Genomic DNA, 18,119 nt, shown 5'->3' with positions numbered 1-18,119 from the left:
GTCAAAACTACGTCTACAGAAGAGTTGGAGAACGATTCTCCAGCTGCAGTCTCGCCCAGACCGTTAGTTTTGGAGTTGATGGCATAATTCTTTGGGAAGGTATCAGTTGGGAGGTACGTACCGCACTTGTGAAAGTGATTGGACAGATGACTGGTGATTCTTACGTTTAAAACATCCTGCAAGATCATGTTTTGTCATATGTTGGTTAGATGGGATATGAAAAATTCACGTTAATGCACGATACTGCTCGACCACATGCCGCTACCATAGTGAGTAATTATCTTGATGAGGTCCAAATTCGAAAATTGGATTGGCCACCGTCTAGCCCGGATTTAAATCCAATAGAGCACATGTGGGATCATCTAAAACGCAGCATGCAACAAAGAAATCCCGTTCAAAATACAATATACAACCGATAGAGCAATTTCGGCTTGCTGCATAGGATGAATGGAATGCAATTTCCCAAGGATGTGTCCAAAATTTACTTGCAAGCATGCTGACAAAGATGCAAGCAGTAATAAGAACTAGAGGGGGAATACTCGTTACTGATTATGCACTTCTTTCAGTTTAAACCAGTTATTAAAGCAATTTAAATTATCATTTAAGTTTAGAGTAAAATAACCTTATTTACTTACCTAATATTAAACATTTATTTTTTTCACAATTTTCTCCGCACAAAAACTTAAAATTGTTCATTAAACATTGTTAAAGTAAACTCTATTGTACAATAAACGACTTGCTTGACCAGAATTTATTTTGAAAAAATAAAAATTTGAAAATTCCAAAATATTCGATATTTTTGTCCATGAGTCTAGTATTTCTTGGTCAAAGTATTGGTATTAAAAATACTTTGAGATGATTTTGTAATGTTTTCTAATAAGTAAATACAGAATAAAGTAATAAAATTAAGGAAAATGAACAAGTTTAACATGCTTTTTTAAAGAAATCATTTTTTGTTTTGCGTTTTTGTTTGACAACGATGTTTTGCAGCTATATCTCTTCATCGTTCATTTGCAGAACGTCACGAGTTTGCCTCATTCGATTGTGCGACGAAACGTAAAGCAATCTGAAAAGTACAAAACTTTATGCAAAGACGACAAAAATTAAGAACCTAGTCGTGTCCCTAACTAATTAGGCCTACTGTATAAAGTTCTTACCTCTACGGCATTGAAAATCATTGAAGGCAGCGCGAGTCGGCAGTCTCGTGCTGCCTGTTGTCTGTTGGGTCGTCATGTTCGTCGTCTGATACGCTTAGGTTGTCTGAATGAAGAACTATATCAATGATGTCCTGGTCGATGAATTCACTTTCTGAGTTATCGGCTGCTAATCACTCACGTTTCTCTTCTTGGTTAATTACTTCACATTCTGGCAAAAAATTTTATTAAAGTTTTAATTTTTTTTGTCGTTTCTTTACCATTTTCTTCTTCAGGATCGTCAATCAAAATTCCATCAAAAAGGTTGTTCCAGCATTTGAAGATTTGATCTTGGCCGACGACTCAGCGCACCAATAAACAACATGTTTCATTGTTAAAGATTGAGAATCAACACTTTTGGATTCATTTGTCTTCTGTAATAACAGATGTCTTAAGAATGTTCCTCTATAATATCTGTTGAATGTCTTTATTACTCCCTGGTCTAACGGCTGAATTAAGCTCGTGACATTCGTTGGCAAAAATCTGACCATTTTGTAGATTTTGAGGGTGAGTTGGCGCATTGTCAATAAGCAACAATTATATTTATAAAATATATTTTTTAAAAAAGTTGAGATAATTTAGTTTATATCGTTGATATCCGCCAAATGTAGGCAACCAACTTTTGGTAGCATTTAGCTTGAGTTTCTTGAGAATATTTTCAATAAACGTTTAATATTTTCCAGTTAATTTATTATTTTTTTAAAAGTGATAATAATGATGCTGAATAAGCAATATTTCAAATGATATAAACGTACTCAATATTGTGTTGTATAATCCACATATTAAAGTACGTTAGATAAAAAGGGTAAAATCAAATCCGTTTCTGATAGGAATAATAGAATGGTTTGTTTTTTAACCAGGAGGAGTAATTCAAATTTACCGCGCCGTTATGCTTGTTTGTAATTGGTCCAACTGCAGGCAAGTTTGCTCCACTAAATTATGACATTTTGACACTAATGACATTTATGAAATTTTAAAAATTCAAAATTTATATCAACGATTTTTTGTATTTTCTGCGTTATTCCTTTAATTTTTAGATATTTTGTTTGCATTTATATAAAAAAACAGTTCTTTTCCTAACTATTTAGTGGCGTATTAGTGTTATGAAGATAACAATTAGGATTCAATGCCAAGTACTAGTGATAATTATCCTTCTCCATCTAAAAAACGCCGAGTAGATTTGGGTCATTTATCATCAAATGAAAAACATGTACAAACAAATAAAAATTGATATAGGTGTTGATAGATGTTGCGAATTCAACTATTTACAGAACAATTAAGGAATATAAGCAGACCGGAACAGTAAGATGTCATAAAAATATTGGCGGTCGACCTTCTATCCTTGCAACATACGATGAAAGAGTTAAAACAAAAAATATATATTGAAAGTGAATTGGAAAAAATTATTATTCAAACATAAACAAACAAAGTTAGGTTAGAATCGACGTGTGAAGTTGTCCGATACTGATTACTGGATTACCGTAAGGCCTAGATAATCAACCAAAAAAGAAGATGTTTTTGGAGACTTTTCTAGTAACTTTCTTGGGTGTGAATATGTCTTTTTAGTTTACTCCTATACTCCTCCTGGTTAAAAAACAAACCATAGTATAAGTTTGCAGAAAAAGTTCGATGAAATACGCTATGAGCACGTGTGCTTGGTTGTATAGTAATTTCCAGCCACTTATAGTCTGCCAAAAAGTAACTAACGTCGCAAAAATAATTAATAAATTCACTAGACAGTTCGGACTGGGATTAGCTAACCGTCTATAGCAACAGAAATAAACTTTAAAAAAATTTAAAAATAAGAAATGAGATTAGTCTAAAAATCAGTTGGTGTTATGATGATAGCTGTATAAGCAGTAAGTCAGAAGGCCAGTATTTTTTGTAGCTAATGCGAATGGAGAATATGTGATGTCACATTGTCACAAACAATAATGTTTTGACGTTTATCATCTGTGCCGAGAAAAACTTTAAACCTATGTTTTTCTTAAAACTAAAAAAGTGAACCTAAAATTATGACGTGAATAATGTTCAATAGTTTTGATTGAATCTGTATTTTTATAAAGTGTATAGTTATAGAAATAATATGAAACGTTAATCTAATTCTAAAAATAAATTGTTTACTATATTGAAAACCCTTTGTCAGCTTATCATAAAAAATGACCACTCCTGAACAAGAAAATGCTATTATGAACTTCAATCCGTCAGAGGTTCAGAATGTACAATCGCCTTTTGATATTTGTAAGTAAACATTAATTCAGTTTTGCAGATAACTAAAAATTTATTGTCCCACAGATCATATTTACACTATACTATCAGTAGAAATTTGCTTTATAGTTTAAAAAAATGCAACAGTAGTTTTAAATGGAGACTCAAAATATTTCTGTTGTTTTAGCTCAAACTCATAGTGTTAATACAACACCTTCAGTAAGAGATGTGATTCTTTCTGAAGACTTGTTAGCTGGACAGAGGTTAAATGGCAGAATGTCCAATGTTAGAAGATTTTTTTGTTTGTTTGTTACCTTTGATTTTCTGTTTACCTCCCTTATGTGGATAATTTGTGTCATGGTAAGTACTGATAGCTACTTTTGTGTTTTATATATACCAACATTTTGTGCATATTTGGAAGCCAGTTTTATATATTATATAGTCATAGTCAATAGTATATAGCCTTAGTCAATAAACAAGGATACTATTTTTAATGGCATTGATGATTATACTTCTATAATATAACAACTATAATTCTGTTCTCTAACAGCATTGTACCTTCACCCTATATATTTTTAAATCTCTTCTCTCTAAATTTTGATTATTAATTTTTATTTTGTATAAAAAAAGTGTTTTGTGCCTTTTTTTTCTATAAAAATAAAAACTTCTTCCATGTGTGCATCTACGGAGAAATATCTATAAAGACATACTTGTATACTATCAAATGTATTGTTAATATGGCTATAGATGAACATCATTGAAATGTGAAAAGTATAAAAGAATGAAGGGATGTTAATGAACATGGAGTTTCTGGTAAGAGTAGATTTATCTATCCAATCATTCAAAAACATCCATCTTGTGATACAGGCCTCCAGCTCTTTTCTCCAGTATTTCCTATCTTGGAATATTTGCATCCATCTGGGTCCATTTTGTTGTTTTATTTACCTAAGTAGTGGTTTTCCTCTCTGTTATTTCCATAGTATTTAATGTATAATAATTTTGTTCCATCTATAATCTTTCTTTTTAAGATGATGACTATATCCAACAGAAATATTTCTAATTTCATCAATCAGGCAATTAGCCTGGCAATTTAACCATATGAAATCACTATCATTCAAATTTAATTTTTATATAATTTAAATATTTATAACAATATTTTTGCTTTATGTTATCAACCATTCAAGTAATCAATCAATAGATATAGTTGTAAACATTTATATGATAGCATAAAAAATGAAAGCAAATACTCAAGTCATAATACATATGCATCATTTAATTGGAATAATAAATGTATGAACTAGACAATTCACTTAAATCTTACAAAATTCTTCATTGAAAATTTTTAGATTTAAAAATACAGGTGTTGTCTATATGAATTTATAGTGCTTATTATAGCTAAGGACAAAAAAATATTTTCTTTACAGCATTAACTTTTTGTGCGGCATTTTTTCAGACTTCTGATCTCTCATTCTTCTTAGAGGCCACCCTCTAAGAGACTTAACAGTTTGACACTCTGTTCACCCTGCAGCAATCAATCTCTGAGTGAGTCTTGTTTTCATTTTCATCCCAAACCGTGAGTAAATTACACCAAATTGAAGGCCAAGTGTTACTCTTAAGTTACACTGTTCAAATTGTGTGGAGATCATATAGCAGGGTACTCAAAAGTTTCTAAGAAAATTGAGTACACCGTAAATAAAAAAAAAATTAATATATTTATTTATTTTCAATGGGCTGCTGTCCAATAAGATTAACAATGTTTACAATGTATACAATAAAATAAAAAAATATAAGTATAAATATCACAATAATAAAAGTATAAATATCACAAACTTAATCACGTAATTTAGTTTTACACATCAAAATGATGATTACCTATTCCACAGCCACTCAAATAAACACATGCCGGAGACCAGAAATGAAATCAGCCTTTGGTGCAAAAAAATCTAGATCTGAGTAAATATTTATCCATCTTAGTGCTCGAGATAAAAAATTATTATATGCGTAGTTGGTTCTGTGAAGAAGAACATAAAAAGTTTGGTTTAATCATGTTCTACAGAGAGGTACATGCAGACCAACCTGCTCAAGTAACTGAGGACACAAAACTGTAGAATTAATTATGCCATAAAGCATCTTTGCATCTTTAGTTAATTGTCAGTCATACAATAAGAGAATACCAAGTTGGGTTTCAATTTGATTATAATTTACTTGATTTAATTCAAAAGGTATACCCTGTTTATATGCTACATATTTCAAGAACTTGTGTTGAACCGTCTCAATTTTTGATGTGTAAATATTATAAGATGGGGATCATACACAAGAACAATACTCTAGATGGGGTCTGAATATAAAGAACAATATAGTAATTTAATTGCTTCAATATTCTGAAAGTCTCTAGTGAATCTTTTTATAAAGCCAAGCATTTGTAAAGACTTGAAAATTATTGATATATAATGCGATTCAAATAAAAGTTTATAGTCTAAATTAATTCCCAGATCTCGAATTTCGGTAACCCAGTCAACAAGAATATTCTGTATATTATAATTATATTCCATTGGGTCTCTCGATCGTCCAAAAGAAACAGCATGACACTAGGATGCGTTCAGGGCCATCGTATTCAACACACACCATTCACTCAACTGATCCAGATCGTGTTGAAGATTAACACATTCTTCTGTATTATTGATAATTGTGTAGAACTTTAGATCGTCTGCAAAAAGAAGAGGTGAACTGTGCTGGAAGCAGTAGTGTATATCATTGATGAATATGTTAAATAACAGGGTTCCCAAATGAGAACCCTGGGATACTCCTGAATGAACCTTAATCTCGCTGGAAACAAAATCCCTGATACGCACCATCTGAACTTGGTCAATCAAGTATGTTCTCAGCCATATAAGAAGTGGTCCATCAACACCCATTTTTGTAACTATTAAAATGCTATGGTTGACCCAATCAAAGGCCTTGGAGAAGTCAGTGTATAGTACATTATGTACCCTACAGCTCCTCTCCATGGCCTTCCTCAGGAAGGCCATGGAGAGGAGCTGTAGGGAATCGAAATTATTGGTCTACTAGCTGTTTTTCAAGTGAAGCTTTAAGATAATCACATGCAAAACATTCAAATATCTTTGGTATTACACTAATTATACTAATGGGCCTGTAATTATTCACCAATGAATTATTTCCCGCTTTAAAAATAGGTGTTAAAAAACTATTTTTCCAGCATTCTGGAAATTTACCCTTATTTAAGGATAGGTTAAAAATGTGAAAAAGAGGTCTGGATAATATAAAACAACAATTCTTAAGAAAGCTGAGAGACAATCCATCTGGACCAGGACCCTTATTCACTTTCAGTTCTGATAATTTTAAATAAATATCAGATAGAGTTATGTTGAAACCAGTCAAGTTAGTAAGACCAAGTGAAGGTGAATCACTGAGTATGTCATATATTTGAGTGGAATAGACTAGAAAAATATTCTGCAAAAAGATTTACAATATCTGGTCCGTGACTGGATTTAACACCACCATAACTCAACACAGTGGGCAAGGAAAGCTTTCCCCTCTGTGAATTCACAAACAACCAAAATCCCTTCAAATTATTTCCTACTGATAATTCTCTTAAATAAATATGATTTCTGTAGCCTCCAGCTTTTAACAATTTACAGTTGGTCCTCAGCTGAGAAAAAGTGCGATAATCCAGAAGTGATTTAGATAAAAGATATTTTTTGTGAGCTTTCTTTTTCTCAACTATCAGGTCCTTCAACTTTGAAGAGAACCAAGAAGGGAATCTACGTTTTGAATACCTTTTTAGGGGGATAAATAATTCTATAACTAAGTAAACTCTATTATAAAAAATATTTACAATTTGATTCAGTGGTTTCCTAAAAATAAAGTGTGATTAAAAATCAGTTATTTTCACATAGTCAGCCGACTTAAAGTCCCTATAGAAACCATCACTAACCAAACCACTATTATTGGGGCACCTTTTGGTCATCTTTATCCCAAATTCCAGGGGTGGGTGATGCATACCCTCCCTCAAAAGAGCTTCATCTGCCCTGGACACAGTTACATCAGCATCATCAACCAGCACCAAATCGAGAATATTACCAGTGGAATTCACATTAGTTTTGTACTGAAATAAATTGTGGTGTGCACAAATACCAGACACAACCTGCAGGGCTTTAACTTCAGATGCTGTGACAGCTGGTAGAGAAAATGTTGTAGAACACATGTCATTTGAAAACCATTTAGAGTTTGGTAAATTGAAGTCAGCAGCGAGATAATAGTGTGCAGATGGATAAACTTCAGCTATTTGTTCTCTACTTTTGGTTCAAGACGTAGTTTTCAGGCTTTAAATTTTCTTCTGCAGCCTTTAGTCAGGCCTTCTGAATATTGCTCCACTTTTCATTGACATCTTCTGATGTTAAGATTTCTTCTCCTACTTCTGTTATAATAGATTTGAGTTGACTTGTTGGATCACTTTTTGATGTATTTCTCTTTTTCTTAATTTTGTATAATCAAATGTTGGCATAATTCTTGTTCAGTTGCACTTAAATCCTGGGTCGACAACTCAACAAGAAAGGGATTGCGTATCCATTCAGATTCAGAATAATTTATATGTGAAGTACTCTGAAGTACATGTGCAGAGGTTGAGAACCGCTGCCATAGATCAAATAAACTTTTGACAAAGAACAGATGCCAACCTATGGTGTAAGATAGAAGAAAAAGCAATAATAATAGTTTAATAACATTTCTCAACATTGTTTGATGAAACTAATATGTATGCTATATTTTGTTTGTATTCTTGCTACCGCGTTTTTGTATATTTATTTATATATTTATTTTGTTTTAGTTAAACGGGGAATACATCATCAAAGCCTTAACTGAACAAGTGATACATTATAATATACACACATCTTTATTTGATATTGTACTAGTAGCTTTTTGCAGATTTTGTGTACTATTAATATTTTATGCTATGTTATACAAAAGTCATTGGATTGTGATCTCAGTAAGTAACATTTGTACCAATATAGTTGGTTATTATATAATTTTATATTTTAGTTATCAACAGCTGGAACGTGTGGGTTCCTCATTGCAAAAGTGCTATACTTTGATGTAAGTATTTTTAAGAATATACCTAGATATTCATTACATATTGCCTCTAAAGTTCATTGCACGGCATCAATGACATTTCTACACCGTCACTATATCGTCCCTACCATTTCCAACTATCGAAAGGGAAAAATCAGGTTTTTCAGATTCCATATCTTGTCCTTGCATTAGGCCGGCCACAGACGTATATGCATACATGCATGAACAGGCCTGTACATGTATGTACTTCTGTGGTGGAAAAAACCACAAGCATAAGCTCTTTCATGCTGCCTGTTGCCTGATGAAATACAATCATTCAGCCAGCATGGATGACACGCATGCATGATACTTGAGCGTGTGTGGTGAGTGCCTTTCATAGGCGTCAGTCCAGTCATTCTGGAATCATACCAATGAAAGGTGTTGTTTTTATTGTTTATTTAACTAGTTGAACTGTTGAAAAATATGGCAACTGTAGAGCGGAAAAGGCTAGAACAGACTGTGCTTTTTGAGTTTATTGACATTTATAAAAATAGTCCGTGTTTGTGGAAAGTAAAGTGTCCTGAATACCACAAAAGAGACCTGAAAAATGCAGCTTACCTACAGTTAGTGAATAAGTTGTCAGGGATCGAACCTGGTATAAAGAGGGAATCGGTATTGAGAAAGATCAACATTTTGCGCTTCAATATCAGAAGAGAGAAGAAAAAAGTCGAAGCTTCAAGAAAATCTAGCGCCTCAACCGATGATTTGTACACACCCAGCCTTTGGTACTACGACCTTTTTGATTTTTTGGGGGCCAAGGACACTCCATAATCTTTTAATAATAAGAAAAAGCATTCCTGAATTAATTTTAAAATATTTAATAGTAGCTTTTCATGAATAGTTGCAGTTCATTTTTCCGGCAATCTCACATTACCTTTCCAATTCCCTTGATGGTTGTTCGGAATCATCATATGGGAGGTATGCTGATCCGAGAACTATCTACTTCATACCTCCTCCCTCTATGATCTTTATCTTTACTGTCGGTAAGTCCGTGGAACAGAGATAACAACTTTAGAAAGTATTCTGTCTTGATTTTTGCTTCTTTAGACGGGTCCTGATAGTTTTTTTATCAACCTTTTTCTCGGGAACGCGGGTGAGGACCATGGGGCGATTGGGCATATTATTTGGATCAACTACAGTTCACCCACAGGGTCCCTTCGCTAAACGATGTTTTATGAAACTGCAGATTCGATAGGAGCCTCATCAAGTGCTTGTTCCAGTTTGTTAATGATCAAATCTGCTTGAGCCTGAACTAGTTGAATATCAGGATGGTGTCTGTGTGAAACCATTCTGAATACTTTTGTCATGGTGCTTTATGACTTAGTCTGCTCGTTAGAGCCCTTTGGTTTCTTAGCAACTCTGTTACGAGGGGGTGATGCTATTCTCCGGAAATCTCTTTTTAACCTCGGGTGTTGCTGATTTGGTTTCCTTGGGATTTGCTGTGGTTTATGTCTTAGCAGCCATTTTTACCCTTTTCCTTATCTTTCTTTGTTGAGGTCTACTGAGGCGTTATTTGAGACTTACTTATTTATTTTTTCAATTCAAAAATCCGAAATTATACTTCACAATTTCAAATTTTCAAATTGTATAAAATACTTCTTTGGTGTACGTGCTAAAAAGCAATTCTATCGTACTAACGAGATCAAGTCTTTAAATTTTTTATGGACAAGTATACCTACACCTGCTCGTGCTCATTCTTCTTTCTTCACTCCACATGCTAGAAAATATTGCTTATAGTCTCTTTGGCCGTTACCTTTCTTCTTGGATTGCACAAATATCTATGTTTTTATTTATCAGTTATTTTATTATCTCTTGGTCTTTGTTGTTGAAAGAAGTTCCTTCTCGTTTTCCTTTTCTTTGCGTGGTTCGTCATCTTAGCTTCCGTCTGGTTCCGAGGCTTTATATCGGTTCTTTGAGCCTAGTTTTCTTTTACAATGGGTAGGATGCTAACCTAGCCCATTAATCCTCCTCTTTTATCCGCGCTTGGGACTGGCTATGGGCATGAACGCGGCTTCTGAGCCACTCAATCCACTCAGTCCTCGCACTCATAACCCACAGGTAGAGTTAGGTAGTAATCGTGCAGAATTTATTTGATCTAACAGTACTTGAAGTCGATATAGACCTAATATTAAATTCTAACATAATCTGCGGAAGAATTGCTCTGAAGTTAAAAAGGTACTGTTATGTAGTAGGCATCTAAGAGTAGCTCAAATGAATACGGGAACCCCAGTCGAAGCATAAGAAGTATTTTCTGTGCTAAATAGGTGGTTCGTGAAAGGGCAGCTGACTGCAAAAATTTAGGATGGAAAGACAGAGACAAACAGTGATTGGAGAGTGACTTAGGCGTATCGCAACGGTTGGATAATTAAGAAGTAGAGATATGCTAATTATCTAACTTGCTAGCAGGTTTAAAAGGAACAGTGTAATAAATGTACACTGCCGCACCGTTTAACGAGGCTGTTAAAATAAATTAGAATTATTCAATGCAACTGTTAAAAAAATAAATAAGACTAGAATAAATACGATGAAAATAAAAAGAAGAATTAATAAATTGTAAAAATGCCATAATAGTATATAAGGTTAGCTTCCAATAAAGGAAGAAGAAGTATATAAGGTTAGCTTCCCTGACTTTTTGGAGAACGCAAACGCAGTTAAACTTCAGTTTTGACAAAAGTGACTTAAAAAGTGATTGTCAGTGACGATTTATTATAAGCGGTAATTTATTTTCTGTATAAGTTGAGAAAGTTAAAAAAGTTTTGTGTTTTGAAGACTTTTACTGGAAGCAGTTTCAGGGAAAACCAATATTACTACACCTGTGTTTGGCGTCTGGCTCGACGATCGGGTATGTTGTTAGAACTGAAAATTAATTTGAAAGATTGACAAAGTGATTGAGCAGATTAAGATGTGGATGAATAAAAAGAAGTCGGATCTGGATCCGTAAAACCAGGGACAATATTGTTAGTAGGGCAACGAGAAAATTAGAAAGAGTGCACGATATCTTGGCCTAAACCTACAGTGGAACCTTAGGATAGCTGTTTATGTTGAGCACAGCCATCCCAATGCATGTTGTTAATGAATGTTGTCAATGAATGTTCTCAATGAATGTCGAATCTAGAACAAGTGCGAGAAGACTGCTAAGTATACTTGGTATTGCACTCCATATTCTTGTATGGAATGAATGGAGGTTTTTAAGATCCTAAATTATGCTTTCAAAATAAAGAAGTCCACAGGACTTGGTTGTATTGATTCTCCACGGATAGAACGATTGGAATTCAAAGAGAGAATATAAAAGAGTTGAAATATTATAAATAGCAGTAAACCTCAAAAATGTACAAGTTTTAACGTATGAATGAGTTGTTTCGTATTCTGGTATTTTACTAAGTATTTTGAAATAATACTAAACGTATTAGAAATTAACAAACTACGTTTTTGAAATCACAAATCTAGCGACTATTGATCAGTTGAGTACTCTTCACTTACGGCATTTGGATTATTGTTTAGCTGGCATCCTACTTCATTTTTTATTCCCGATATTTCATTTTGCGCTCTAGTCACGAGGAATATTCGAGATACAGCGTAAATTTTCATCATGTGATAGGAAAGGGAAAAATAGGAAATGCAATGATGCATTTTTACTTATTTGCAGTAAAAACGCTATATTTAAAACATTTATTTTATTTGTTTAGGTGTAAAAATGTATCAATCAATGAATAGTAATAAAAGCACAGTAAATATTTCATATTGTTTTTTCAGTGGCCTCATTCTTCCCAGCCAGTTTTTGAAGTACTTTTAGTCTTAACGTCATTTATTCTTGCATGGGGTGAAGTATGGTTCCTTGATTTTCGAGTAATCCCACAAGAAAATTTTGCTAGTAGGTTTATTGTAGGTAAGTCAAGTTTAATTAATAACAAAACTGAAACCATAAACATTTATTTTTAACAACATATAAAAGTATCAAAATATATACACTTCTCCAAGAAATTAACGCACCACTTCAATAAATCAATTTTATTTGTAAACAGGCAAAGAATAAAAAATAAAACTTCACCAGATTTATTCTACATTTTATTAGTAATTATAACAATTTGTCTAATCATCAGAAACTGTTGAAGTACAGGAGAAAAAAAAATAAAACGGAAAATTCTAAAAAAATAATGATGAGAAAAGTAAACTAAAATATGAAAAAAGTCTTAATAACGAGTGTTTCCACCTCTACTACGTATAACAGCCTCACATCGTTGACCCATACTTAAAATTAATTGCCGTATTTCATTTTGGTCTAGTTCTCTCCAAATCTGGATCAGCCTCTCTCCCACTTCCTGTAAGCTGTTTGGTTGGATCGGTGTCGCTCTTAATCGTCTACCAAGGATATTCCAGAGATTTTCAATCGGATTTAAATCCGGACTATGTGCTGGTCATTCCATAGTGTTAATTTCTAGCTCTTCTAGATAATTTCTGACGATCTGTGCAGCGTGAGGTCTGGCATTATCTTGCATTAGTAAGAAATTTTCACCGATATAAGGAGCGAATGGTACTACATGTTGCTCCAGGATCTCCAATATGTACCTTTCAGCTGTAACAGTTCCATTTTGTATGACCACTACAGACTGTTTCAAGTTAAGAATTCACAACTGAACAGATAGGCCAGTGCATTTCTTACGGGCGTATGTTGCCAATAGTTCACGGGACTATGCAGGGCCGGCCGAAATAACCCATTCTTTATTTATATTCAAATTTTTATTTATATTTTCCAATGTTAATCAAATTTATTTTAAAAAGATAGGTACGTATCTATTTAATAAGCTTAACGACTACAATTACTTATAAATATGGTTACATTTTCAGGGAAGTGATTTTAAAGATTATTAGAAAAATGTCTTTATTAGTGGTTAAAATATTAGGTTTTACGCAATTGGTTAATTATTATGGCACAGGTAATTCTGACAGCTTAGGTGTCAACTCTCAAAATTATTTATAAAATATTACTTTCACAATAGTTAATAAATAGAAAGCAATAATAATTAAGATATTGTGCTTAAACTTCCATTATCGGGCAAGCCGGGCTAACAGGCCCTAACAGTAAACAATATTGATTACTTTATAATTGACTATTAATAGTTTTCTAATTCTCTTTATGTACTTAGTCATTCCAAACAATAGTGTCATTTGGAAAGCACATTTGGAAAGCAGACAGATTTATGAGTTATAGATAAATGAGCGGTATGTTTTTCAAAATAGTGTAATTAGGTGAAGTGGAGATTATATGTTTGTCTGTATACATAAGCCCAAACTGCCCGATTACGTTTTTAAATTCTTCTGCCCGGACAAGGGTTAAGGCATAACCATCGCGCACTCAAATCTCAAGTGTAAAAAATTATATTGTTAAAATGGATCCAGTTTTGCCGTTTAAAAGTGGTCAAATTTTACATCTGAGTGCTAAAAAAGTGATCTTAAACGTAGTGAGATACCACATTAATTTGCTTCGAGATGAAAGTCAACGTATTGTATTCGACAAAGTATCCGCGATGACAGGAGTGTCAGTTCGTACGATTCAAAAAATCGTACAGGAAGACAAAGAAGGTGAGCTTTCTGAGGTAAAAACAAACAGAAAAAGAACCCGTTGCCGAAACAACTCCAGAGACTATACTTACGATGAAGGTGTTCGTATCGGCGTTCGTCGAACAGTGCATAGTTTTTTTTTTGAAAACATTCCTCCTACTTTGAATCGTCTTCTGCCAAAAGTGAACCAAGACGAAAACTTGCCAAATTTTACCCGCAGTACAATGTACAGGTTGTTAAAAGACATGAACTTTGTTTATGCAAAACGTGATAAAAGTGCCGTGCTAATAGAACGTCCTGATATAATTGCATGGAGGCATGGATATTTAAGGGCCATTAAACAATATCGGGCTGAGGGCTATGACATTGTGTATTTGGATGAGTCATGGGTCAATGTGGGGCACTCGGTTTCCAGAGAATGGAAAGACAAAACCGTCACCTCGGCAAGAGATGCGTTCATAAAAGGGCTAAGTACTGGACTAAAGCATCCCACTCAGCGTGGACCACGTTTCATCCTTGTCCATGCCGGAAGTGAAAATGGTTTTGTAAACGGTGCTGAAATGTTTTTCCTTGCAAAAAAAAACAGCGCTGATTATCACGACGAAATGGACGGTCCGTGTTTTGAGAACTGGTTTGAAAACAAACTGTTGCCCAACTTAGTTCGAAAAACGGTTATTGTTATGGACAATGCTCCATATCATAGTGTAAAAACCGAGTTGTTGCCTAACCAATCGTGGAATAAGAATAACATTATGGACTGGTTAAGACAAAAAGACATATTTTTTGAAGAAAATTATCTGAAGTGCGAGCTTTTGGAGGTAGTCGCGCAATTTAAACAAAATTTTGATAATTACAAAATTGAAGAACTTTGTAAACAACAAAATAATGTCAAAGTGCTTCGTTTGCCTCCATACCATTGCGAATTAAATCCAATTGAAATGGTATGGAGCCAAGTAAAAAGGCATGTGGCCGTAAATAACAGCACCTTCAAAGCGAAGGATATGGAGGACCTCATAAAAAAAGCGTTTTCAAATGTTACGTCTGATAACTGGAAAAACTATATTCAACATGTAATGACTCTGGAGAAAAAATTTTGGGAAGTGGACGGTCTAATGGAAGACGTAACTCCCATAGTTATAGATTTATATGATAGTAGTGACAATTCCGATTTGGATATGGACGAAGAATGTACATAGTTTTTGATAATTGTAATATTGTAAATATATAAATGTCAAACTAAAAAACCAAATAATTTGTTACATTTCTATGGTTCTGTTGTATTTTTTTTAAAATATACAGAAGTTTTTATTGTTTTTTTATGTTTTTTACTGACACTAATAATATCTACCACAATACTCACTCAATTTGTTCATTAAACAATTAAGAATATTTTTAAGAGTCTGATGATGACCTAAGCCGAAATTTAATAAATAACTGTTGTGAGAAAAAGACATGTCTTTAATTTTTATTTTTCAAAAAAACAAAAAAAATTTAAAGTTACCTAAGTGAAAAAACGTCTAATGTGCAATATAACATGCAGTTCGGCCCTGCTTTTTCGCTGCAACTCCACTACTCTCGCCTATCTCAGTCTATCGGTAGTTCTGGCATCACCGCTTCCCATAAGGCTCCTTTATGAATTCTTAACTTGACACAGACAGTAGGTCCGTACGTGCGGTCAAAGAAATACCACCCCACACCATAATGGATCCTCCACCAAAAAATGTGGTGTGTGAGAAGTTACACTGAGCATATCGTTCGTTGGGTCGTCGCAACACACGAACACGTCTGACGTTATTGTACAAACAAAATCGGGATTCATCAGTAAATAGCACTCGTTCCCAGTCAGTCACAATATTGCTCCACCAATCAAATGCGTATTATATGCCGAAGTTCTAATAATGTACTGTGATGGTAAATCCAACCCTCCAACTCAATTACTAGTAAAATTCTGCAGTTAGCCTTAAATGATCTGCAAAACAAAGTTGCTTCTCTAGGACACTCTAAATACAACATTATTAAATTTAGCAGAAAAATTAATTTTTTTAACCCTGAAATCACCGTGAACAACTTTAAATTACCGGTTGCTGATAACCAAAAAATTATTGCTGATATTTGATTCAAAATTAATCTGGAAACTAAAGGAGTATGCCTAAAAAAATGTTAAATATAATTAAAATACTCACATTTATCGTTGTGACGATAAAGAGACGATAAAGAAACTATGTTACTGAAAGTTTACGGATCACTAAATCGTTCCAAGCTCGATTATGGATGTTTCATATACCTAAATGTCTGCAACTAAATCAACCCAACATTCACTAAATACAGTACACTATACGGCTAGGAATTTGAGCATTCTGTCCTAGTAGAGCAGAAAGTATTTACTATAAAGCTAATGAACCTCGCCTATGGCTTAGACGCGAATACGCTCTTCTCCCCTATACTGCTGCAATTTCTTCCAATCCCCTCAACCTACTTTCATTACATTATCACAGCAACTCCACAACAACGCTTCATGTAACGTAATTATACATCATGTTCCTAGTCTTCTACAGCCGTTATTAGAAGATTTAAAGTTGTCTGAAACCAGAACTCTACCACTCTTTAATGATCCCTATTGGACCAACATACTCCCACATCATGATAATTCCCTCATCAAATTTAATAAGGAAGATATCGGTGTTATACATTAAGAATTCTCTTTCTAGAGCTGATACAAAAATGTTCTGTAACCACTGTACAACAGCATATCGAACTCTAAAAATTCGTCCTTGTTGTAGTATTGTCGCTGGCCTGAACCCTCGGGAATGAGGGAAGGACTATCCATAACTGGATTGGACCGGAGCAGGTAGGGGTCACGGTCCGTGAACATATAGGTCGTATATGTCCAAAAGCTAGATGGAAATACCTTTTTAAAATAAATGCAATAAAATTATTAACTAATACTAAGAATCTACAAGAAATGTGTTAATTAGTCATAGAACTAATAATCTGCAAGAGAAATGATTAGTTACTGCACCTAAGACTAATTACGCAAAATAAGTAAAAATAAAAAAAAGGAAAGTCCCTGAAATTTAAAAAAAAAAGAAATTTAAAAAGAAAAGTGAAGTCGATTTCTCTAAAAATATGATAGATGTGGTTGTCGTGGGGACTTCAGGAATAAACAACAATCACATGATGCAAAATATCGACACAAAGTTATTAATATTTGGAAATTTTCGGCTATCGAAAATTTCCTAAGTCAATGAGACCTATGAAAAATGTAAAAAAATATTCTGAAGTTATTTTATACCTAAAAATATTTCAAAGTCCCTAAAGAAATAAACTATTCGAAAAATTGTTCTAAGTCCGCTTGGGAACTTAGACACCTCGAAAGAAATAATTTGTCAAAATTCTCTGTCGCTGGAAAGAGAATATTATAAAATCTTATAAAAATTCCTCTAAGTTCTGTTCAGGAACTTAGAGAACCTGAAAGAGAAATAAAAATAGAAATAATTTAACAAAATTATTCTAAGTTAAAATTCCTAGAAAAATACCAAATAAATAAATATGAAAATTTAAATCCATTTATGAACTTGCGGAATCTGAAAAAGAAAATAAAGTAGAAATAATTTACGAAATTATTTACGAAAAAGTTAAAATTCCCTAAAAATATCAAATAAATAAAATATGTCCGTTTATGGACTCAGAAAAATCCTGAAAGAAATAACAAAACTAATTCAAATTATTCTAAGTTAAAAAGATGAATTAAATCGGAAATAAATATTTTACCTAGAAAAATAGAAATAAAATACGAAATTGTACTAAGTTAAAAATCCAAATTAAATCGAAATAAAATATTTCACGAAAAATATTGTAAGTCGAAAATGCCTTAAATAAATACAATTAAATATAAATTATTTCAAGTCCAGCTAGAGAACTTAGGAAAATCCTGCAATAAAAAGGACAGCGGTTAGGTAATAAAGTAAAAGTCGAGTTTCTGGGAACTAAATCAACCAGAAGGTCCGTAATGCCAAGAAGGCTGGTTCTGCG

At 33.4% G+C, this 18,119-nt stretch overlaps 1 protein-coding gene across 1 annotated transcript in view; it reads left to right on the top strand.

Annotated features, from left to right (window-relative positions):
- Window positions 1-3,120: 3,120 nt before the first annotated feature.
- The window catches only part of Start1 (Steroidogenic acute regulatory protein-like), a 52,147-nt gene continuing 37,148 nt past the window's right edge, over window positions 3,121-18,119 (top strand). The window contains exons 1-5 of the mRNA XM_072531788.1: window positions 3,121-3,434; window positions 3,589-3,761; window positions 8,248-8,406; window positions 8,460-8,513; window positions 12,282-12,414. Coding sequence (XP_072387889.1) covers window positions 3,353-3,434; window positions 3,589-3,761; window positions 8,248-8,406; window positions 8,460-8,513; window positions 12,282-12,414 — 601 coding nt within the window. The 5' untranslated portion in view covers window positions 3,121-3,352. The remainder of the gene's footprint in view (window positions 3,435-3,588; window positions 3,762-8,247; window positions 8,407-8,459; window positions 8,514-12,281; window positions 12,415-18,119) is intronic.

This window comes from Diabrotica undecimpunctata, chromosome 5 (genome assembly GCF_040954645.1).
Source record: "Diabrotica undecimpunctata isolate CICGRU chromosome 5, icDiaUnde3, whole genome shotgun sequence".
In the NCBI taxonomy this organism is placed as follows: domain Eukaryota; kingdom Metazoa; phylum Arthropoda; class Insecta; order Coleoptera; family Chrysomelidae; genus Diabrotica; species Diabrotica undecimpunctata.
Note: the sequence above shows the minus strand (reverse complement) of the source record. Positions and strands in the feature narration are given on the sequence as shown.